Consider the following 25,652-nt stretch of genomic DNA (forward strand, 5'->3'; position numbering starts at 1 on the left):
TACCTATGACTTTCCAGACTAATTTATGGTTATTCATTTAATAAACCTATTACACATCATCAGCATTATTACATTATTTTTAGACATTTTGAAAGCATGTCTAAAAATCAGCTTCATGATGGTCTAGTAACTCTTTTGAAGATATACAATCAATTCACTATTTCTCACAATTGCACTGTATATCAGGCTGGATTTTAAGATATCTTTGGCTAGCAATCAACTGTTGAAAAGAAAAATACAGAAACATAACAGGAATCACGGTTGAATTCACATCCTGCTTCTAGTATGCGTGTTGCTGCATGTATATACACACATGCGACCATACAAGCTGTGTAGTCTGAACCGAGTCTTTTGGGGACATTTGGCTTTATTAATAAATCAAATAAAACACTCAATTATTAAACCCCCATCTAAGTTTTCCTCTCCAAGTTTGGCTTTTCCTGGATGATCTTTCTGTCCCAGACCCTAGCTCCCCTACACATGAGAGGGATTCCAACCACTTTTATATCCTGGCTGGCACTAATTGAACACACTGGCTAGAACGACATAGCATTGTTTTCACTGCATATTCATGCAAGAGTCAAGCACAGCAAGTCTTAACAAAGGATCCCCACATGCAGAATCCCAGAATCTGCCACTCTGACATAAATAGCCTACACTGAGCACTGTACATTATATAATTCAGTTTCATTAGCACTTATTTCTAGATAGTCTGATAAGGTATTTCTTTTCTTGCATTCACAGAGTTTACATTGAAATGTAATGTTATTTGCGCTCTCTCATGCCATGATCACTCTCCCATTCAAACACTTACATGAATATAACTAATCAAATGAGATCAAGTACTGAATGAAAACTTGGTCCCACTGAACTCAATGGCACTTCATTACTAAGGAACTCTGGGATTTCACCCAGTAATTTTTAGTAGTAATTCTCTTCACATTCTATTGCTTGCCCAGAGCCACGGTATCAGAAACATTAAAGTTGACTCAAAATGATCAGCATATTTCAGCTCTCAAATGTGGCCAAATGTGAATCACAATAAGGTATTGTACTTACAATGACAAGGATGGAGAGTCCCTCATTCACCACCCAGTTGCCCATCGTTGCTGGGGCAGAGTGAACACTGGCTTTGTTCTTCTTCAGGCAATTTGTGTATCTCCCCACAGAAGGAAGTGAGAGCAGCAGTCTTGATGCAACCTGTTTCCTTTGTCATTCATCTAGAAATTACCTAACCATCGACCCATGCAATGGTTTAAATTTGCTACATTTTTCCTGACATCTCTACAACACAACATCTTAAGACCCAGCCTTAAATAAGGAGAGCTTGGAAATTGACATTTTTTTCTTTGTGTATGAACTACTTTGGGTTAAACAAATGTCATTGGAGGGTGTTTCTGCCCGAAACCTTGGTGTCACTTAACTACAACAGTGAAACCCTTTAGCAGAATGAGAAACTACACATGATCAGACTCCTCCTTGGTTCATCCTCCCCACCCAGCACTACACCCTGCCCCTCCCACACCTGCTGATCCAATCTCCTCCCTTAACTTCCTCTCTCCCACAGTTTATTACTCTCTTGCAGCTCAGTATCCCACAAAAGCCTCCAAAGATGATTTACCATCTCCTTCCCTGATAGACATGCACTAGCAACTCTGGCCCAGATCTTCAGAAGTATTTAGGCTCCTAACTTCTATTGATTTCAATGGAGGTTAGGAACCTACATATGTCTGAAGATCTGGGCCTCTTTGCCTCCCAGCTGCTCTCTGCTTGGCTCCTCAGTCAGTGCTGTGGTGTGGACATGCCTTCCCAGTTAGCCCAAAAGCGTTGCCAACTCTCATAAGACTTGGTGCTTTTTAGAAACTCCCAGCTCCTGGGAGCATGTGATTATGGGAGAATCAACTTATGTTTTTGTTTAAAAATAAAGCAGGGGGCTGGGGAAAGACTCTAGCTTTTGTGCTTGCAGAGCAAAGTGTAGAATGTGACCCAAATATATCCCAAAGGCTCAGACACCAGATGACCCCCATATGTGTTCTCTTTTGGAAGGCTTGTGGGTTTTTAAGCCAGTCTCATGATTTTTGGAACACTTGGACTTGACAATGATGTGACTCCCAAATGCTGTCCAAGGCTGCAGTAAATAGTAGCAAAAAGGTAGAGTGGGGCAATACTGGGGATCAGGGAAGAGGGTCTCAGGGCAAGGTCAGGACTCTTGTCTGTGGTAACTTCCCACTTGCAAAAATGCTCCCCTGCCCCTTCCCCGGACTAGCATTTCCTGTGTGATCCATCTCCTATGCCATTAAAAACAGAGAGCTCCCAAGTGTCTGTCACTTGACTTTGACAGACCTACACCAACTGATACCAGCCGAGGACCTGGCCTTGCATTCCTGGCTCTTGTGTCTGTGAAAAGAATGTTCTGAAGGCAAAAATCTGCAGTACGTAGGTGCTGACTTTGGGCTGCTCCCCAACCCCGATACACAACAAGAACCAGTCAAATCTCTCTACAAGGGAAAACCAGTTCCCTAGTTTAAAGGGGGATTTGCTGGTGCCATAGAATGGCCCCAGGAGAGAAGCGAAGATGTGTGTGGCCAGACTGCACTAAATTCCAGCTGTTCTGGGTTGTCAGATATTCCCTTAGACACCACTGCAGCCAAGGCATAAGTTATATGGATCAGGAATAGTTCCTGGCCCCCACGAATCCAAGAAGCACTGAGCCCCCACAGTCATGACCCAGAATTGACGATAGCACTGGGAGATGTCTGATCCATGGCATTTCCAATACGAATGGAGAAATCCTACATTTTGTTGTGGTTTTGAAATGTCCCGTTATCAAATGCATATGGACTGAAGAGAAATGTCTCCTCTGCCCATAGTATGGTGCCTTATAATTAACTTCAAAATAAAAAAGGGTGGTAGTGAGGGCACGGGTAAAAAAAAGGCTGAGATCCTGTGTTCTCTAACACTACAACTCAAGAAAGGCAAGAAAAAATGCCACTTAGACTATCTGATGTTTTTCTTCTCTAACCAGAGCTCCCTTAGAAGAATAATATCAAATGTCTCATAGGAAGAGAAACATAACAACTGAAAATATTATTCACTTCTATAAGCCGGTGAAACATTCTTCTCTCCAGCAGGTCCGACAACCGGTAACTGCCACACTAATGATTACCCAGCAGAATATGCTTTAACTTGCCACCTGATGTGCAAAACCTCCTCTGAACTGGGATAGCTGCTTGGAAACAGACTGGAGTATTACACTCAGTAAGTCTAAACAAAAGATGGATGTCAGCTACTCTCACAGTTGATGTGATCTGTGGGAGAAATCCTGGCTCCACTGAAGTCAATGAGAGTTTTGCCATTGACTTCAATGGGACTAGGATTTCACCAGGAGTGACTAATTCATAACCGGCACCTGTTCCCTATGTGGCCCTTGGTTCCCTTCCTGGCACTTTCATGTTCTATTATAGTTGATGAAAAACTGAAAGCTCCCTTCATCTGGTGTTTGTAAGTCTTTGAAAGCTTTATATTTACCAAAATCCACGAACACAAGACAAGGAGATATTGCCAGCAGACTGCATGGATAAAAATAGTTATTTTGTAAGAGAATGTGAGATTGTAGAACAAAGACATTCCCCTTGTTTTCATACTCCAAAATTTCCTGTTTATATAAAATGTTGCAAAATGGCCAGCTGAGATAGGGAAAGATTTCTGTACAACATCTTGCACATCTTTGCAGTGACAACTTTCACAGGTACAACTTTCACTAGATAAAGGTCCTATTTTAGCACAAATGTTTTGCAAAAATGTTCAAGTCTCAAGGATTTGGAATTTCTTGTGACTGTTTCACACACACTTCTAATACAAATTCACCAACTCCATCTCCCTGCCAGCACAGCGTTATTCCCTGTCAGTATACATATGTGAAATTCTGTCCCCATTTAAAAGCCATGCAGTTGCACTGGACCCATGTGTTTAGCACCTGCCTGCATTAGAGATTTGATCCTGCACAGTGCACAGCTGTGAAGTGTTGCAGGTTTAAAACCAAGGAGAGCAAGCACAAAGGAACCTGACCCTGCCTTACTGAGCACATTGCTGTGCAGCTGCTATGTTGCCCTACTTAGTAGTAGAAGTCAAGTCAAGTAGCGAGCCCACCACTGTGCACCTCTTTTCTGAGCTGAGGTTACCCTGAACTACATGTCTCCTCTTATATCCTCATTTCTGACAACCTCCACCCCCACCCCTTTATTACCTTGCACTACTGAGGGGAAGGAAGTGGGCAGGCAAAGGGCTCGAGAATTATTTCTGCTCAGTGCAGACGAGTAATGCTTCATGTTTCATCATACTAGCATTTACAGCTAGCATCTGCTCACACTTGCACTGGAGTGCAATGGTTGTATGGTGCCTTCTGTGCCTTGCAGGGAAAAGGCCTGTGCTTATGCACCAGGGGAAATGGTCACTGGGTTACTCTGTTATCACTGATCCCACAGAAATGACATATTCTGAGACTCCTTGAGTCCTGTTAGCAAAATGCCTAAACAACCTCATGACTGTGCCAGCGAGTGAACAAGGGCACAATTGCATTTTATAATAAATAAAATAAAATAATAATAATTAATAAAAATAGCTCTCCAACGCCTCACCATGCCGAGTTGACATGAGTGGCAGAAGGATAGAGGTTTTTCTGTGGACGCAATGGATTCCACCTGAGACTGCTTATGACAGGACAAAACTGCAACAGACCCCACCATTATCACTTCAGCCTCGTTAATGAGAGATGCCAGTGGGACTTAACAGGTGTCTCTAGGTCTCTTGGACTTTAAATTCAGCAACGAATCCTGTGGCACCTTATAGACTAACAGACATTTTGGAGCATGAGCTTTCATGGGTGAATACCCACTTCGTCAGATGCATGTGCATGCATCTGACGAAGTGGGTATTCACCCACGAAAGCTCATGCTCCAAAACGTCTGTTAGTCTATAAGGGGCCACAGGATTCTTTGCTGCTTTTACAGATCCAGACTAACACGGCTACCCCTCTGATACTGGACTTTAAATTGTCCTTTTTCAGTTCTCAGGGAAAGTGGCTCATTATTATCTTCTTAATCATGACATTTCACAACATCTTATTTCAAGCAGGCAGGAGAGCCATGAGCAGGGCTCCAGCAAGCTGCAAGCTCGGTATCACAGATGTTGATTAACAGAATCTATCCGTTAGCGGTTTCAGCAGCAAACAGTGGTTTAAATGGCACAGCAGGCCTGTGCTATATAGAGAAATAGCACCCTCAAGTGGTGTATCCTGCATAAGTGCTGGTTGAAATACAGTCCTGCATATACGTGTTTCCAGGCAGATGTTCATTCAGACATTATTCCCATAATAGATGTAGAGCTGTAGATAACATCTTAAAGGATAAATTCATACACCCCCTTAAGTCAGAGGTCAAAGTAAACTGGGTTTGGATAGGACTGGGGAATCCTCCTCCATCTGCAAGCAGGACACAAGGCAGCTTCACAGCCCCTCTGCAGCTGGTATGCTGGCTCTTGGGCTGGAATAGAAGTCAGAACTCACCTGTTTATCCTCATGGGAGAAATTGTGGTCACTGGATCTAATTAATCTCAGATCCATTGGTTTTGCCCTTACCCCGTGTGAGGCTTTACAGAGCTGGTGTGAAGTCACATTGCATCCCTATTCAGCGACTCTGCCCTGGTGGGGGAGAATGTCAGCTGAACCTGCCATGATGGACACATTTCTCGCCAAGAAAATATCCAAAGGTGAAAGGCAAAGCGATCTTCCCCTACAGTCTCAGGCCAGTCTATCCACTATTGAATGGAAAGTCTGCTAAATTAGCACCAGGTATATTGTTAAATGTGTTTATTCTGAGATTTATAAATTATGATTAAAGCTAACGTAAGCCACTTCCCATGCAGTAGGAACTGCTGAGAGGAATATCTGCTTTAGAACATGTCACCTAGGAAAGTTTCAACAAAAAGTCACCCTGAAATTTCACTAAATGGAGTGAACTCAATGGTCACACATGGAAGGTGAAGCAACATTTGAATGGATTTAGAGGGGCAGGAGAGGCAGGATTTTAGTAGTAGAGTGAGAGTAGGTAGTGTAACAACCTCCATAGAACTTGGAAGGAGGAGCAGATGTTGCAGGAGAGAAGAGTTTGGAGGAAGCATATCTGTGTGCACACGGCTAGAATGCTAGCTGCAGTTGCAGCATCCCTGTAAATAGTTCTGTTAATAAACAACTAGTTTAATTTTACAAGCGTGGAGTCCTTTCATGTTACTACCCAGCCCAGGGTAGATGAAACAGAATAGGTTGCCAGATTAGAGGTTACAGGAGTTAAAAGTTAGGCAGGACAGCACAATCTGGAAAAAATGTCAAATCCACCAGTATGCAGTGTAGTTGTTGCGTGTCAGTCCCAAGATATTAGAGAAGCAAGGTAAGTGGATGATCCCTTACAGTATTCGCTAACTACTTATGCTAAACAATCTGTTCCACCTTGCACTTATCTGTGATGCTGGGAGCAGGGCCGGTGCAACCATTTAGGCGGACTAGGCGGTTGCCTAGGGCGCCAAGATTTTGGGGCTCCAAAAAGCAGCGCCTCCAAATTTTTTTTTAAATGGTTGAGCAGCCGCTGCTGCTGGGACAGAGAGGGAGTCTGAGCTGCCGGCGGCAGTGGCCGCCGGCAGCCCAGGGCCACCCCTAGGTCAGGACGCCACCGCGGCAGCCGGCAGCCCAGGGGTCCCCCGGCTCAGGGCGCCGCCGCGGCAGCCGGCAGCCCAGGGGGTCCCCTGGGTCAGGGTGCCACTGTGGCAGCCCAGAGGTTCGGGCTGCCTGTGGCGTGCTGACCCAGGGGAATCCCTGGGCTGCAGGCAGAGGCTCAGAATCCCTCTCTCTCCCAGAGCAAGGGCTCCAGCCTGTGCCATTTTTTTCGTTGCTGGCGGGGGCACTGGCGGCTGGGCAGAGCTGCGCAGCTCTGCTTAGGGCACGTGGCAGGAGCCCTGTGAGGGCAACGTGATACCAGGGCTTCTGGAGGAAAGTGGGGGCTGCCCCCTGGCTCAGCCTCCACGTCAGCCCCAGCGAGGGACATGGAGAAGAAAAGAGCCTCAGCGGTGGTCTGGTGGAGTGGAGGAAGAAAGAGGACCGTGATGCTCCTGCGTTGGGCAAGGTAAGCAAGTGCTTCCCCACAGCTTGGCCTCAGGTGCCTGTGCTCCTGCCCCCTTGGTCCTTGGCTGGTCCCTGCTCCTGCTCCCCTTGTGCCTGGACGGCTGGAGAGAACAGCAGCCTGCAGAGCTGAGCTGCCCCAGTGCCCCCAGGCACCCCCCTGACCCCATCCCCCCCACAGCCCTGACCCCCAGCTCCGAGCCCAGTCCCTCTGAGCTGGAAACCCCCTGACCCCATCCTCCCCACAGCCCTGACCCCCAGCTCCAAGCCCAGTCCCTTTGCGCTGGAAACCCCCTGACCCCATCCCCCCACAGCCCTGACCCCCAGCTCCAAGCCCAGTCTCTCTGAGCTGGAAACCCCCTGACCCCATCCTCCCCACAGCCCTGATCCCCAGCTGACAGATAGTGTCCCTAACACAGTTATTGCTCTTCGCATCCTCTTGAATCTCCCAGTTTCTGTGGCCAGTGGTGAGCGAAGCTTCTCCAAGCTCAAGTTGATAAAAACATGCATGCGAACATCAATGTTGCAACAAAGACTTGTTGGGCTATCTACCTTGTCACTAGAACATGACATTGCTCACAGCATTGACTTGGAGGAACTTGTTTCTAAATTTGCTAAACTTAAAGCGCGGAAACATAAATTCTAAATTATAACATGTTACTCTGTGACCGTGTATTGTGTATAATGTATGTGATTTGGGGGGGGGGGGGCGCAAGATGGAAGTTTCGCCTAGGGTGCAAAATATCCTTGCACCAGCCCTGGCTGGGAGTATTTTTCCCAGACCTGAAGAAGAGCTCTATGTGGCTTGAAAGCATGTCACTCTCACCAATAGAAGTTGGTCCAATAAATGATATCACCTCCACCTTGTCTCTCTAAGATCCTACCAATATATTCATACAAGGCAAATTAGACATACACAGTTTAGTCAGTTACCTCTACCCCTCCTTCCCTTCACCCACCAAGGCACTAGCTCATTCACAGGGGTGAAAGTAATTTACAAGATTTACCGGTACTGCCGGAGTCCTAAGGGGGGGCGTGACCTCATCCAGAAGAGGCGTGGCCTCTCAAGATTTAAAAGCCCTGGGGCACCAGCTGTGGCTGGGAGACCCAGGGCCTTTAAATCAGTCAGGGGCTCCCAGCTGAAGAGGTGGCTGGGAGCCCCCTGGGGCAAATTAAAGGTCCCAGGGCTCTGGCCGCCGGGGGGAACCCCGAGCTTTGCAGGGCTGGGGCAGGGATTTAAAGGGCCCAGAGCTCCTGCCACTGAGGGAAGCCCTGAGCCCTTTAAATCCTGGCCCCAGCCCGGCTGCCAGAGCCATGGCAGGGTTTCAAAGGGCTCTGGGCTCCCCACAGAGGTGGAGAGCTCTGAGCCCTTTAAATCTCAGCTGTGGATGGGATTTAAAGGGCTCTGGGCTGCCCGCAGTGGCAGGGAGCTCTGAGCCCTTTAAATCTCAGCCACGAAGGGGATTTAAAGGGCTCTGGACTGCCCACAGCCGCGAGGAGCTCTGAGCCCTTCAAATCCTGGCCCCAGCCCGGCCGCCAGAGCCGCGGCCGGAATTGAAAGGGCTCTGGGCTGCCCGCAGCCGTGGACAGCCCAGAGCCCTTTCAATCACCGCCGTGGAAGCCGGTGTGATCCAGCATGGTGTACTGGCTCTTGCCGGTACGCCGGACCGGACCGGACCGGATCGGCTTACTTTCACCTCTGCTCATTCACCTTCCTTCTCCAATTACTGTCCTTAATTTGTTTCTTCAATTTCCACAGCATCTTCCTACTTCTATATACAAACCATGTAAACGCTGCACTATGGAGGCCTTCATTTTTAACCTGGCCAAGAGGAAAGAAGGTCAGAACAAAAAGCTGTGAGGGAAGTTCTGTTTCAAGAGAGAGATTTAAAAATGTACAGGAGAGAAAGCAAGAGCGACAGAGGGTTGTCTGCAGGCTGCAGCCAGGGCCAAGCATGAGGAAGCAGGCAGCTAACATCCTAAGTGAGTAGACAATGCCATCTGGTGGACACCAGGCATTTACACAGGTAGTGCATTTGAGTGTTGTGCACTCAGACATCTTAGTCTTTGAAATATGACTCAGGGATGCTGGAGGAGATTTGCTCCTATTATGATAGACTCAGGCCAGTTGGGAACAGCAGAGTAGTAGAAGGGAGATATATTGGCCACTGGATAAGCAGTTTTCTGTTCCCTGAGAGACCAGAGCAGAGGCTGCTCCAGATAATGAGAACACCTGACTCCAATTAACCTGCTAAGAGTCAGGTGAGGCTGTTAAGCACCTGACTCTAATTAAGGCCCCTCTGATGTTATAGAATTGCTCACTTCTGCCAGGCCAGTGGGAGTGGAAGTGTGTGAGAGGAACTGGGAGCAAGAAGTGTGCAAGAAGCTGAGAAGTACAAGCGTTATCAGACATCAAGAGGAAGGTCCGGTGGTGAGGCCAAAGAAGGTGTTGTGAGGAGGCCATGGGGAAGTAGCTCAGGAAGTTGTAGCTGTTGTGCAATTGTACCAGGAGACACTCTAGACAGCTGCAGTCCACAGGACCCTGGGCTGGAACCTGGAGTAGAGGTTGGGCCTGGGTTACCCCCAAACCTCCCAACTCCTGATCAAACACAAGATGAATTGACCTGGACTGTGGTTTCTACCAGAGGGGAAGGTCTCTGGGCTGTTTGCCAACTCACAGGGTGAATCTGTGAGGCCAGCAAATCTGCCAATAAGTGCAGGACCCACCAAGGCAGAGGAGGAACTTTGTCACACCATCTACCCAGTAATTCCTACCATGTTACAATTCCCCAGCATGGTCCAAATAAAGTTCCTTCTTGATGTATAAACAGGAACACACCATGGACTTCAGTGGTGCTGTTGTGCTGTTCAGGAATATTTAAAATGTGGTCTGATCCCATCTATGCAGCAAAACAAAATCATATCAGGGGGTTACCATATTTACTCTGGTCTTCCAACACAGCAGGAATTTCAAGGTGCACCAGCCCTAACGGATGGGGTTCTGGAGTTCTCTGAAGCTGGCGAAAGGTGGAAGGAGGATTTCTGGGACAGGTGGTTGGACATCCTCCATGTGAGGGAGCAAAGCAAGGCAAGGCAAGGCAGCCAATAGCCTGTCGTTACAATACCATTTATTGTTCTGTTCAAAACCTTCATCAGTGATTTAGATAACAGCATAGAGAAGACACTTGTAAAGTTTGCAGATGATACCATGCTGGGAAGGGTTACAAGTGCTTTGGAGAATAGGATTAAAATTCAAAAGGATCTGGACAAACTGGAGAAACAGTCTGAAGTAAATAGGATGAAATTCAATAAGGACAAGTGCAAAGTACTCCACTTAGGAAGGAACAATCAGTTGCACATGTACAAAATGGCAAGTGACTGCCTAGGAAGAAGCATTGTGGAAAGGCATCTGAGAGGCATAGTGGAGTACAAGCTAAATATGAGTCAACAGTGTAACACTGTTGCAAAAAAAGCAAACATCATTCTGGGATGTATTAGCAGGAGTGTTGTTAACGAGGCACGAGAAGTAATTCTTCCGCTCTACTCCGCACTGGTCTTCAACTGGAGTGTTGTGTCCAGTTCTGGATGCCACATTTCAGGAAAGATGTGGACAAACTGGAGAAAGTCCAGAGAAGAACAACAAAAATGATTAAAGGTCTAGAAAACATGACCTATGATGGAAGATTGAAAAAACTGGGTTTGTTTAGTCTGAAGAAGAGAAGACTGAGAAGGGACATAACAGTTTTCAAGTACATAAAAGGTTGTTACAAGGAGGAGAGAGAAAAAAATTTCTTCTTAACCTCTGAGGATAGGACAAGAAGCAATGGGCTGAAATTGCAGCAAGGGCAAAAACATCCTAACTGTCAGAGTGGTTAAGCACTGGAATAAATAGCATAGGGAGGCTGTGGCATCTCCATCACTGAGGACTTTTAAGAGCAGGTTTGACAAATACCTGTGAGGGATGGTCTAGATCAGGGATCAGCAAGCTTTGGCATGCAGCCTGTTAGGGAAATCTGCTGAGGGGTCGGGACGGGTTGTTTACCTGCAACATCTGCTGGTTCAGCCAATCGCAGCTCCTACTGGCTGTGGTTTGCTGCTCCAGGCCAATGGGGGCTGCGAGAAGCGGCACGGGCCGAGGGATGTGCTGGCTGCCGCTACCCTGCAGATTTCCCTGATGGGCTGCGTGCCAAAGGTTGCTGATCTCCAGTCTAGATAATACTTAGTCCTGCCTTGAGTGCAGGGGACTGGACTAAAAAGCCTCTTGAGGTCCCTTCCAGTTCTATAATTCTATGATTTATGGGAATAAAGAATAATTATGTATTAGATAATTTACTATCAGTGGTCCAAGTTCTCCCCTCTTCATCCACAGGTAGATATGGATGAAAACCCATCAGATCTATGCAAGGGGAGGGTATGGAAGAAGAGTCATCCTCTGCCTCTGTAGCCTTATTCCTCCTCTTCCATTAAACAGTGGCTTAACTCTGTTAGAAGAGTTGCAGAAACAAGGACAGGAGCGAGAAAACATTGGTGGTCCTGGCACTCAGATAGGTACCTAAGCAGAGCAGTAAAATGTGCCTGGATAAGGGGAAACCAGGTGCCCCTCATTTCCCCCTCCTCCACAATGATTACATCTATATCACTAAACCTATAAGAGCCCCTTTGAGGGTGTTAGAGCCTAGTCAGTATTAACTTAGGCACTTTCTCCCTTTTTGATTAGAACCGAGGAGGCAAAGGCGCAATGGCTGTAGAAGGAAACTCAGGGGCATGGATCCATTGCTGTGTCAGGGGTGGGTCAGGATGCAGCGGAGTGCCACAGCGGCTCCAGTGGGGAGGGTCCCTGCTTTCAGTGCTGCCTCTGAGATTCCAGCCAGACTGGAGTCACAAATGCTTCTGGGGTGGATGATCTGGTGATGATCCACTGACACCTGAGCTCTTCCACACAAATGGAAAGGGTCAGGCAAGTATGTGTGCATCCAGGCAGTGGTCTCCTGAATCCAAGGCCTGGTCTACACTTAAAAGTTGCATTGGTAAAACTATGTTGGGGTGTGTGGGGGGGTGGGGGTGTCTTTTTAACTGATACAGTTATATTGATTAAAGCCCAATATGGATGCAGTTATATTGATATAAAGGTGCCTCATACTGTAGCATAAAGCTATACCTACACTAGAGGGTGGTTGTCAGCATAGCTTTGTTGGTTGCTGTGTGAAGCAGTGTGATTTTTTTTACTGACATGGCTGGACTAGCAAAAGCCTCTAGTGCCCCTAGTGCAGATGCAGCTATACTGGCAAAACTGCACTTTTAACCATATAGTTTATGTTGCACAATAGAGATGGCAGTTTTGCCAGTGTAGCAGTATCCACACAAGGAGTGCTTTGCCAGTACAGCTATACCAATCTAACTATGCTGGCAAAGCCTTCTAGTGTACATATGGCCTTATACCCCTTCTGGTATGGGAGTAGCTATAATGGCATAACTGAATCCATGCTGGAGGGTTTGTACTGGTTTAACTATAGCAGTATAGTTTCACCTATCCTTATAAATTAACTGTTCAATGGCATCTCACTTATTATCCCTTTGACAATACCTCTGTGGGGCAGTGACAAGCTGACATAGCTTACCCACCAGGTACCTGCAGAAAGGCACTGCCAGTTCCACGTCTTGTAGATATGACTTCTGACTCATTTTTATTTGGATGACAGTGATTTAGTTTGAATAATATCAATAGGGGAACCACTGTGGGATAACATCCCGTGTAATGGAGATATCTAAGCAAGATGTTGTAATATAATGAACCCTGCTGCCAGGGAGTCAGCTACGTAGCTTTCAACTGAAAATCATAATCTAGCTAGAATGCCAATACATGGCTGGTGAAATTCACCCCTGTGTCAAGGAAGAGCCCAAGGCCCATGCGCCATTTAAGTCTCACTTAAGCCCTCTCCTGATGTAGAATTTTACATCTCTTGCCACCAAATTTGCTAGTTTTACATTTTTTGCTTTGTTCAGTTTTATGAGAAAGACACCAGCTACAACGTCTCTTCCTCTAGGTTTGTCCCCATCAAGTCAAGAGACTTGTTTGAATTAGCATGCAAAGCCCTCAATGGCTGAAATGAGAACATAATCTAAGAACATAAGAACGGCCGTACCAGGTCAGACCAAAGGTCCATCAAGCCCAGTATCCCGTCTGCCAACAGTGGCCAATGCCAGGTACCCCAGAGGGAGTGAACCTAACAGGTAATGATCAAGTGATCTTTCTCCTGCCATCCATCTCCATCCTCTGACAAACAGAGGCTAGGGACACCATTCCTTACCCATCCTGGCTAATAGCCATTAATGGACTCACTAGTGCTTTGACCTTAAAGCTGGCCCTGTGCAAAGGGCTGAATTTCACTTGGCTGCAGTGGGCATAATAAAGTTTCTGGGGAAAGCTCTGAGATTGCTCTTGCTATTTGCTTGAGTGTGTCTTCTGTGCTCAGTAGGCCTTGCACTAGCTCTCTGCACAGAGGTTAATTTCATTCAGATAGAATTTCTATTGAGCTTTTAATACTGAACACTTACAGAAGTTTGCAGCATTGTTAACAGAATTTTATATCTAAAGCCTTAAAAACAGATCTACCTTTTTCAATGGAACTCTTGTCTAAAATGATATGAAATGAGCAGAGTGTGAAGCTCACATAGGTATTCTAAAGAGGTTACATCAAAGGAAGAAAGAAAAGAAAGAGTTACTCTTTGTTTCTTTTTAAATAAAAGCAGATTGATTTTTCAAACCTATTTCCAGGCTGCTTGAGATACTTGGGAGCAAAATTTCAAACCAGTCCTACTAAATCACACTCCAGAAATCTGTAGAAGTCCCCCATGTATGTGTAACTGTATATATAAATGTGGCTTTCACCCATGGAAAGTCTGCACAAAGAATTTAGCCAGAGAATTAGCACAGGAGAAGTCCTGATGAATAAGTGATGTGTCTAAGTCCACAGCAAAGTTATGTTTTGATTTGATGACACCTTAGTCAGATTTTTTTCTGTCTTTTCCTTGCAATGAATCTTTTGGACTTGAAGTTTCTCCTTTCTTTGTTGTTTCAGAGCACTGAGAAAAGAGAGGTTATTTATGCTTTGCTTAGTTAAGATAGCAACTCAACATTGGCTGCATTTTTGGGTGATTATAGGAAGAGTGATTTATAGGTGCTAGCTAATGGATTCTTGCTCAGGCCTCTGGGATTTTCCATTTCACTTTGTACCAAATGGCAAGTCAAGCTGAACAGTTAAACATAACTGGCAGGTGGGTCATTTGATTAGTTAACCCTATGGAACTGCTTCCACCTTTCACTGGCTTTGCCTTACATGCACAATAAATCATTAAGACACCATCAATATCATTACTCTGGTCCTTAATTCACTGCAAGACGGAAGTAATTTTTCACTTATTATGTCCCCCCGCCATTCCAACATCTCCAATAATCTGCTTCTCCATTCCTTTTCAGTATGTTTTTGCCTTTCTCTGACTCCAGATGGCTTTGGTCCAGTTCTGGTTTTATATAAGCATGTAACTATAAAGCAGGACTTGTTATTTGCAATGCCCTGGCCAGTCCCACTTCAGCATCTCTCATCTGTACATGTAGAACACACTTCCTAATAGAGGACTCAAATGCTGACTTTTTGGGGAATCACTTTGTTAGTTTGGTAAAAGATCCCAGCAAGACAGTGGCATTGATCCCTGATCACATTGTACAGACGGGCCCAAGGTACTGACAAAGTTAGTCTTCTTTCCACATCCAATTGAGGCAACAATCCCTATTACCTGCCTTTGCTTTGTGGTTCGTTTTCTTTCTGCTCATTGCCTCTATATTATTAGCATATGTCTGAACAGTACCCTTTTCTGAGTAGAGGGAATGGTAGATTTAAGTTCCTGTGTGTACTGCAACAAAACATAATTAAAGAGAAACTGTCAGCTTGAAATCTAGTCTACTGTTAAAATAAAAACCAAAAGAAGAGGTATTAACAGTAGCTATGCATACTACACCTGCCACTATGTCACTCTCCTCATTATTGTGGTTTTACAGTCACAGTTTCCAGTTTTCTAAGGTTTTTCTCTCTCCTCTATTGCTGGGAGGAGACCCACAAACACAACAAGGGAATCTCATTAGCTATTTAGGAGGAAATAGTTAAATGGACTATACAAAATAAACTGAAAAAAAAATCATCTTTCCCCTCTGTAGTGGCCCTTGTCCGTCCCTTCCCGTCAGGCTCGGGGGGAAGCCATGCTCATCACTATGTTGTGCCTATAAATACAATGCTCAACAGAGGAATTAGCAGTCTACAGGCTTTGGCCCTGGCAGAGCAACAAGCAAACACAGGCCATCCGGCCTAAAGTGGGTAGGCTGCCATCCCAGGGTAGAGGGACCCAGGCCCACCCTATCTCCCCAGGTCCCATCCCCAGGGCCCTGCCAGTGGTGGAGAATTCTGCGGCTGGGTAAGTGGGGATACCACCAAAACATGCTTACCTAGACTTTGGCAACACAACCAGACTAATGTCTGTTGTCCCTGGGCTACTTCCTACTACCCCTTCTCAGTGTACCTCCATCTCCTGGGTTTCTCTGTCTCCTGGGGTACATGGCCAGGGTACTGGTCAGTCGGCAGTCCCAGAACCTTCTCTGGGTCTGTGGAGCTGTAGAACTCGGTCTCTGGTGCACGGATCAGCCGCAGGTGAGGGACATCTGCTCCCTTCCCTGGCTCTTGCACCACTGAGCTGTAGGGCCCACCTTTTAAACTTCCTGTCCTGCCCCTTTGCTTCTGCCATGGGGTCTGTGGCTTGCCTGGCTCCAGGGGGTGGAGAGTGGTCCCTCCCCATCAGGCTCAGAGAGAGGCCACACCAACTCACTACACTCTCTAATCATTTTCAGCGACAAGTTAGAATAATAGGAAAAAACATTTCAGCCAGAAGGGCGATTCTTCACTTGACGTTAACCCTTCAAAACAATCCTTGCTTTTGTTATTAACACGGCCTGGAGTAATGAGGCAGAGAGCAAGATAATGTGTACACACATTACAGTATATGTGTGATTAGTATTATCTGACAGTGCTTATTATCTCTTTGTAGAGGGACTTAGCTGTCTTGGTACTAGGTAAATCCTCCCCGCCTTACCACAGTATCTGAGCACCTCACCATCTTTAGTGTATTTAGCCTCACTACACCCCTGTGAGATAGGGAAGTACTGTTATGCCCATTTTGCAGATGGGGAACAGATTACAGAGAGACTAGGTAACTCATATGGGAAGTCTGTGGCAGAGTAGGGAATTGAGTTGCAGGTCTAGCACCCTGCCCACTGGATCATCATTCATAGTGAGATATGAAGCGATCTTAGGGACTGGTGCTGCAAACACTATCACAGACTATGGTGTTTATTGAAGTCACTCACAGTAGTGAGGACTATGGCTAAACTTTTTTAAAGTGACTAGCACTTCTGAGTTTTTTAGTTCTGGAGTGCTTATCTTGAGACTCCTTAAAGGAGCCTGTCTGAAGTCAGCCCTCTGAAAATGAGGTCCCTCTGAAGAGTCTCAGGATGAGTGCTCAGGTACTCCAAATCCCTAGTTGCTTTGGAAAATCTTGGCCGTATTTGATAGTAAGGATTTACAGGAGTTGGCAGTACAGTGTATCTGCTTTCAAAACACCGTCAAATGGGATTAAAAGCTGTCTTGAAATTCCCAAGCATCAGAGTTGAAATGACTCAGCCATATAGCTTAGCATAAAGTTGTGATGTATATACTTATTTTAACCCCTGGAATAGCATTATGCCGCTGCACAGTTTAGGGCTCGTTTGATTTTAAAAGAGCACCATTAGAATCATAGAGTCATAGAAGATTAGGGTTGAAAGAGACTTTAGGAGTCATCTAGTCCAACTCCCTGCTCAAAACAGGACCAACACCAACTAAATCATCCCAGCCAGGACTTTAGCCATACAACAATGGTTTATTTGAACACTGAAGCACACTGTAGGTCTAGGTCTCCAAAGGGGTTAATGTAATGTAAAGTCAGATTGTTCTAAATAGCTCTTTGGTGCTAGCATTGGTCTGTTAAATCAAAATTAGAGGAAATAGCATTACTACAGATGAAAGGAAGGCTGTATCCATTTGTAGTTCTAATAACTGTAATCTCTAAATGTAGTTCTGGTGTCTACTTTTCTTTTCCAGGAAAATCTCTTTTCCAGTCCCTCTGTAACGCCTTTTTTTCCTGCAGGATCTGAATGCATTTGAGCAGAATCTTGCTAGCAGTCTGCATATAGCAGCAACCATTTTCAAGGACATGCAAGCATCTGTACACTCCCATTTTCACAACAGTGATGCTTTGATTAAAAAAAAGCAACCCTAGAAAATATGATGTGAATGTTTTGTTGTTCCTTTCTATAACAACACCCATATTCTAATATTGCTTTCCCAATGCAATAGACAACAAGGGGGAAAAACAGGAAGAAATACTGCTTAAAGAACATAAACAAAATTTATTAGGATCACTTACTGCAGAGCAGTAGATGCAAGCATATAGCTTTGTATTTGTTACAGTTACTGTATTTGGCACAATTCAGGATACAAAACTGTCAGTCTGTTTACAAGCACAGCAATGCATACATAATCACGACATAAATATCGTTCAAGTGTCTTTCAGTGAGATGCTATGGTCTTCATTTAATGCTTAGAAGTTCAGAAGGCTGCAGAAGTCAAAGTGAATTAATCTATAACCTGATTACCTCTGACTTTGTTGTCTGGTTATCAAAATATACCATGCATCATTTTGTTGGACACATCAATTATGGATGATTAAAGTTGTAGATTGACAGGAGAGGTTAGCCAGAAGAAAAGAATATCTGAAGAAATTTTTCAAAAGCTAATAGATGAAACATATATTATGCTTTGTTATTTTCTGCTAAAACGTATATGTGGATTTTAATGCTCATGAAAGTGAGGACCTAATAGCAGAGGTTTAAGGTTGATGTAGTGTTAGGCATGCACTGTGCGCTGTTTCCCCACAGAGGTCTTGAATACCCCTAAGGCGGATTCTATTCTTCAGTGAGCTAATCAGCTCTGTACCTGGTCTCAGGTCAAACATCCTATTTTTGCTCTGAATGTCCTGTTTGGAGAAAGTAAAGGCATGTTGCTCTTGGCCAAGATTTTCAAAAATCACTAGGAATTTTAATTGCCTCAAGTTTTGGACACCCAACTCGGGACACCTTAGAGGAGCCTGTTTTTCAGAGGGTAGCTGCTCAGCACTTTTATGAAATACAGGCCTGTCTGAAGGGTTTCAAGTTGGACACCCAAAGAGTGAACTCGCTAGTCACTTTTGAAAATCTTGAGATACTAAAGACGAGCAATCTTGACAATTGGGAATCTGTGCAGACAGCTAGCGCACACTCATATATTCATATGTTTAGACATTATTTTCTATTTATATTTTAAATACATGCTATGCTTGTCTCCGTTTTTAATATGTTCACTTTAACCAGAAAGGCGCAAAACTGCAATTGTAACTGTTGCTATATTGCTTAGCTTGTTCATGCAACGTGTCCTTTTTAAAATCTCACCTGGCAACAACTGGCACCCTGCAATTGGCTCCCACTTCTAAATGTACTTTAATCCTGGCCTGCAGTTAGAGCTCTGCAAATATGCACTGCATTCATATATACATTGAAAATTTCACAAGACCTTGCTATTCAACTAAGGGGAAAATATTGCCATTTCCATCAGCAATAATGGGTTCCCACTATGGACAGGGTAAAATTTAGCAAAGAATAGAATTGACAATTTTTTCTTGGGTAAAATTTTGCTATTTTCATAAGATTTGGATCTCTTCTCTCTCCCCACCCCAGCAATATAGTAGGTTGTCTGGCTGAACAAACTGCCTTTCATTTTGTCCAGAGAGTCAAAAATTTATGGTGAGTGTGCAAAATATTTCATTTTTACTATATTGACTTTTTTAGGCAGTAAGAATTCACATGACCCTCAATCTGCTGCTTTTCAAGTCCTGGGCCTCTCCAAACTCAAATCAGAGGGAGGGGTGTGTGTATGTGTGTGTGTGTTCAGAATTCTGTCCTTTGCTACATAAGCACTTAGAATAAGGTGACAGCTAACCAGAATAGGGTGGGACAGTCCTGAAATACAGAGGTCAAGACCAGATCTCAGGCTGAAAGACTCCAAGACAGCATTTGTCCCAGATTCCCTACGAGGCCATTCTGTGCCTGCCTGACGCTCAGGGCTGGTGCCAGCCTCTTCCCTGTGGACCTTGGCTGCCCCTTGCCATGAGGCCCCACCCTCTTCTCCTCCTCCCCATAGGCCCTTCCTCTTGGCTAGGCCAGAAGCTGGAGCCAGGCAGTAGTACGTGCAGCCCAGGGAGCCCAGGCCACTGTGGGGGGCTGTAGCCCTTCCACCTGCCATGGGCAGTGCACCCCAGGGGGAGGGGACATGGGTCAGAGGCTGCTCTCGGGTACCACAGACCTCCTCTCATGGAAGGTGGAGGGTCTTGCTCCCCGTAGTGGCCCCAGCTCCCTGGGCGGCTCTTACCATAGGCCAGCTCTGGCTTCTGGCCTGGCCAGGGTGCGGGGCTCCTGCATATGTCCCGCTTTTGCCTTTTGAAAAGGTGGTCAACCTAGATTAGAATAGAACAGGGAGTGAAAGAAAATTTCTGCTTTATGTGTTTGGATGTTAGCAACTGTTGCAGAGAAAAGCTAGGAGCTGGTATTTTCATAAAAAACTGGTTTTCAGCAATTTTGTTTTAAAATATATATCAGTCTTGCCAACCCCAAGCATTCAGAAGTCATAGATATGTAGTGCTGGAAAGACCTTGAGAAGCTATCAAGTTCAGCTCCCTGCACTGACCTGTCATGAGTCAGGTCCCAAAAATCATGAGATTGGCTAAAACCCATGAGATTTTAAAAAGTGAATGAAAGAAAGTTCTTTTCATTTGCCTTCTGGTTCTTGAGATTTTAGAGGGTCTCGTTTTCAATCTTTTCTCTGCAACGATGAGGGCTAGGGTGTTACTTTAAAAAAATGAAAAGCTGAGATTCTCACCCAGTCACATAACTCCATGATCTGGGGCTTGAAGAAAAACATGAGATATCATGAGATTTGTGATAAAAATTACAAGAAATGGCAACCCTACATTCATTTGCAATGTAACGTGAGGGTTTCCTTTCCTTATTTGACTCAAGTTTCTTTATACTGGTAGCTCACTTACAAAGCAACTTTTCTGATTAATTAATATCTTTAGTGGTACATGCTGTCCACTAAGAACACTGATGCCTTTTTCCTCCCCAAGTATAGTAGATAATGCAAACACATATTACAGTTCTGTCCAAACAGATCTGGTGTGATATGAAACATGCCAATGTGGTGTAACTTTCAACTTGGGTTTCTAAAAATTTGTTTTACAAATATAGGAGAATAGACAAGAACTAGGTCCTGCAAGCCTTTATTCATATGAAAAATCACACACACATATGCGCACACACTCATAGCTACCACTGTCCCTTCCTCAATATGAATAGATAGGGAACAGCTTTAATTCATGCTCCACACTGACCAACCAGAGTGCAGATCTGACACCAGTGTTTCTGATCAGTGACAGTCAATGTTGGAGGAAGGGGTCTTTTTGTGGACCCCTAGTCACTGCATGCATAGGATCAGTGTAACCATTAGTACCCCAGGCCAGTCATGCATCAGAGACTGACCCATAGTACAATTTGGATGAAGGGGGAAATGTCGGTCAACAGCTATCCTTTAAAATACAGAGTCCAACACTGCACAGGACTTTTGCCTCTGTCCTTCCTTCGTACATTCTCTTCCCACCAGCAGTGGTAACACAGATTGATCAAAAATATATATAGCAAACATGTTATCTGATGGGTTTATTTAACCTCCTCTCTTAGATGTAATGACTGTATATTTGGAGCATGGCAGCCTTAAACAATAACACTTACATAGAAGTATTTGACCTATTATCTCAGATATAATTGGCTACCTCTGCATAGCTAAGGCAAAGGCATCAGAACTGCAACAAAACCCATATATAGTCATCATTATAATTATTTAATATATTCAGTAGCCTCTACATGCATTTCAGTAGATCAGTATAAAAATAGTAAATAACACAGAACATTCTCTAAAAATATGTATATACGTAGAACTTCATTATTTGTATGTGAAAGAAAACACTACTATGTCTATATGTATACTACACTCTCAGATGTCAGCTTCTGCATGTGAGTGTCTGAGCTGGGGGTGTGCCCTGCAGCTGGGCTCTGGGGCGGGAGGAGGTGTGGGTGTCTGGCCCCCATGCTGGGCTCTAGAGGGAAGGGGCAGAGAAACAAGAACTGGGTTGTTGTAGGGGTTTCCTTAACTCTCTACTCCTACAGGAATTTTTGTGTGTGTCTGTATTGTTAGACATTGGGCTGTTCTACACTATATAGTTGCTGATAGGTATTTTGAAATGAAATACCAAAATAATTGAAACTGGTGTGATTGTATACTGTTATTTTGACAAATAAAATATACAGAATTTTGCAGAATTTTAAAATATTGCGTACAGAATTTTAAATGTTTTGGCACAGAATTTCCCCAGAAGTAATATCCCTCTTCAGGTTAAGCTAAACTGCCTTAATTGCCAAGGGGTGAAATGTCAGACCTAGGTGCTAAATTAGCACCTACTTAGGTATTCAGGAACCTAATGATGATTTTCATAGTCATCAATTGGGTGTCTAAATATGAAGTTAGACTCCCAACTTCAGCAAAGTACAGTAGAACCTCAGAGTTACGAGCACCTTGGGAATGGAGGTTGTTTGTAACTCTGAATATTCGTAACTCTGAACAAAACGTTATGGTTCTTTCAAAAGTTGATAACTGAACATTGACTTGGTAAAGTTTCAAAACTGTACTATGAGAAGAAAAATGCTGCTTTTCCTTAATTTTTTTAGTAGTTTACGTTTAACCCAGTACTATATTATATATTTTTTCTTTTGGTCTCTGCTGCTGCCTGATAGCTTACTTCCAGTTCCAAATGAGGTGTGTTTAACTGGTCACTTCTGGTGTTCATAACTCTGAGGTTCTACAGTAAGTTGGAAAATACACCCCTGTGTGTCCAACTGTACAGGCTTGGACCAAGAAAAAAAATTCTGCACTATATTCTTAGCTGGTGTAAATCAGTGTAGCTCCATTGAAGACAATTACAGCTTTCACCATCTGTTCCTCTAACTCATTGTTTAAGAAACTTCTGCAAATGATCTAGAATGTTTTTTTCTTTACACAGAAATATTGCAGTCTCCCCAAGAACTTATTCAAAAGCTACCTGGGGAAGTGGATTCATTTACAGAGTAGGTGTCAACCCCACATGTGAGTCATGTGCCCATGCCAAACTCGTGCCAAGAAAGCCTTTACACTATCCCACCTCATAATGTAATGAGGTATTCAATATATATATGCCACACACACAGAGAGACCAAAGTAAAAAAAATAAAAGCTACACTGTACAACTGCAGCATGAAAACATCCAGTAATAAAAAGAGCTCAGACTCTTGCAGCATTCTAGGTGCAAGCGCAACTTGCCACATCTCTGCCCCTCCTCCCATCTCATGACAATTCTGATACAGGTGCATTGATATCATCGTTTCTTTCAAGGACGTCACGGTATACTTTAAAGCAGAATAGAGACCTAGCCAATGAATGGTAAAAGGGATTCCAATTAATGAATTCCTATCATTTGTTTCCAGTGGCACCCACAGTGTGTTAGGCTCAGGACAAACACAAGGTGCTGAATCAAACACGAAAGGCTGAATAAGTGAATGCATTCTTCAGACTTGCAGTCAATGTACTGCATTTTAAAACAAAACAAACCTCTTTTTAAAATGCTCTGAATAAACTGTCTTTCTGGGGTGCCCAGCTGCCAAACCATTCTCAGCACCTTATGAAGCACACAAATCATTTTGATTAATTAAGGTGATGTGCGAAAAAGTCTTTAAGCTCCTCTTTTAAAAGGACCCAAATCTGTGGCACTTCTGAAGCCAACAGGGCAAGGTAGTCCAAAATCCTGATGCTCTGATAACCAAAACATAACATTAAATAAAAAAGATGGGCTGAATTTCTTCTGCTGCTATACGACCGATTGTTATGCCTCTGCCGCTAGTTAGAGATGGTTCCAGACACACTATGTTGAGTGTTTGGTAATATATACGACACCTCATCCATTCAAGGCTTTAAACATTGCAATGAATACTTTAAACTCGATCAGCAAAGTAAGCAGCAGCAAAGGTAGACAGTGAAAGAGTGCATCAGCCTAATGCCCTCTGGCCATTCTCAGAAATAATCATGCTCCAATACCAGCAGTAGGGAACTGGCCTGCATTGCGGGCAGCCTAATATAGAATGCCTTGCAGCAGTTCAATCCTGATGTCACAAAGGCCTGTGGTATGGTATTGCACCAGTCAGGATGTAAGATATGATTATCTTAAAAGCAGAAAACCAGCTAGACCACAGCTAATCATCTACAATTACCAGGTAGTCCAGTAACATGCTCAGCTTCCATGCTGAAATGGCCTGCTCTCATGACACTCTCTACATATTGCATTTCCTAGGTCTTCTCATTCTCCTCAGACCTCCTGAATGAATCAGACCACAGGAAAGGGTTAGGTCCATTTTGCTACAATATAAAGATGTCTCCTGTAGGATTTCAGACTAAGCAGATGATAAACCTCTGTGTGGAATCACCATGTAATATAAATCCACAGACAGTGGCTGCTGTATGTGTACGTGTGTCAAGTGTGCCGTATGCATATGCATGTCAGAGTACCCATGCAGTACAGCTGCACTGGCAGAAAAATTAACAAGGCTCAGAGTCCAAGGTACACAATGCTTTGGGTAAGTGTGCAGTAGCTTTCCAGTTCTGCCTGCTTTCCACTAGCCACTTTACGCATTGGAAGAAACACTCTGATGCAGATTCCCATTCTGAGACTCATTTGTCTTATAAGTGGCCTGCGCATCATCACCAATACCATCCGGTGATTTCAAGTCTGCCTTATCCACAGGCGCGGTGACCTTAGGTGGTTTGCAAGCAAAGCAGAGGTACTTGAAACATGACAGCAAACCTTCTGAAATACTGGATGAGAAGAGCTTCCTGCATGGGTGGCAGAACTGATAGAACACCAGCATGAACAGGATGGCCATGCAATAGCCAATCAGCAGCTGCAGGACTAATAAAGGGGCACACACGTACAGGTAGACGTCTGTTTTATAAACATACCACAGCAAAAGGAGGAAGGCATTCTCAATGAACCTTAGCATATAATATACAGCCAGTTGGTACCAATTTTGGGATTTGTTAATTAAGTCAGGATCATTTAGCTTCAGCTGCACAGCTGACCAGCAGAACATGTTAATGCCAGCATACAAGAAGGTGAGGAGGCACAGTACAATGGTCGTGCCCACCCTGGTCAACGCCTTCTCTATGTTTTCAGGGAAAGGGGACTTGCTTTGACAAAAGAGAATCCAAGGGTAAAAGAAAAAGCCAAAGAAATTCAGGAGTACCACAGGCAGGACCCAGATTTGAAGCACAGAACTGAAAAGGACCAGGACTACAACACGGGTGGCAATCTCAAAGCTTCTCCAGAGGAATATACAGAGGTAGGCTGCAGCTTTCACGCTGACATCATAATCATCATACTTAATCTTAATGGCAAGGATGTTGCAGCGTAATGCACCATATACAATCGACAGCAGAGAAAGGACCATGAAGATGCCTGGGAAAAGAAAAGATTATCAGAACCTTTTGTTTTATCAAATGTTAAATGAAACACATTCAGATAGTACAAAGCAACTGGAAAGCTGCTTTAACAGGGGAGCTGGGGACTTCCCTTCTCTAGGGCAGTGGACCCCAAACTGTGGGGCATGCCCCCTAGGAAGTGTGGAGGAATGTTTTTTGGGGGGTACAGTGGGGCCCAGGCCAGCCCTCACAGGGGGTGGAGAGTGCCACCCAGCCTCGCTCTGCCCCCAGCCCAGCTCCCCAACTCCAGATACAGCTCCACTCTATCTCCAGCCCAGCTCCGGCCCCAGCCCCAGCTCCACTCTGATGCTAACCACAGTTCCACTCTGCCCCCCTCTGTCTAGGGTTGTCAACTTTCTGATTGCAGAAAACCAAATGTCCTTGCCCCACCCCTGCCATTTTCACCCAGCTAGGGCAGAGGGTTGGGGTGTGTGAGGGGGCTCTAGGCTTGGAGGTGGAGCTGAGGTGTTCAGAATGTTGGAGGGGGCTCAGGGCTGGGGCAGGGGGTTGGGGTGCGGAAGGGGGTTTGGGGTCTCACTTACCTCAAGCAGCTCTCAGAAGTGGCTGGCATGTCCCTCTGGCTTCTATGTACAGGAGCGTCCAGGGGACTCCGCACGCTGCCCCCATCTGCAGGCCCTGCCCCCGCAGCTCCCATTGGCTGCAGTTCCCAACCAATGGGAGCTGAGGAGCCAGAT

At 44.7% G+C, this 25,652-nt stretch overlaps 2 protein-coding genes across 3 annotated transcripts in view; both read right to left on the reverse strand.

Moving 5' to 3' along the window:
- Positions 1-25,652, reverse strand: part of LOC127042977 (cytochrome b-245 heavy chain) — a 65,823-nt gene that overhangs the window by 27,841 nt on the left and 12,330 nt on the right. The window contains exon 1 of one of the 2 annotated variants that reach the window (XM_050936590.1): positions 1,060-1,491. The exons of the other annotated variant lie outside the window; for it this stretch is intronic. Within the exon in view, the coding sequence (XP_050792547.1) occupies positions 1,060-1,104 (45 nt within the window). The 5' untranslated portion in view covers positions 1,105-1,491. Of the gene's footprint in view, positions 1-1,059; positions 1,492-25,652 lie in introns of those variants that run through there. 2 annotated transcript variants of the gene reach the window in all.
- The window catches only part of XK (X-linked Kx blood group antigen, Kell and VPS13A binding protein), a 30,013-nt gene continuing 22,001 nt past the window's right edge, over positions 17,641-25,652 (reverse strand). The window contains exon 3 of the mRNA XM_050936642.1: positions 17,641-24,934. Coding sequence (XP_050792599.1) covers positions 24,105-24,934 — 830 coding nt within the window. The 3' untranslated portion in view covers positions 17,641-24,104. The remainder of the gene's footprint in view (positions 24,935-25,652) is intronic.

The sequence above is a fragment of the Gopherus flavomarginatus genome, chromosome 1, assembly GCF_025201925.1.
Source record: "Gopherus flavomarginatus isolate rGopFla2 chromosome 1, rGopFla2.mat.asm, whole genome shotgun sequence".
Classification (NCBI taxonomy): Eukaryota; Metazoa; Chordata; order Testudines; family Testudinidae; genus Gopherus; species Gopherus flavomarginatus.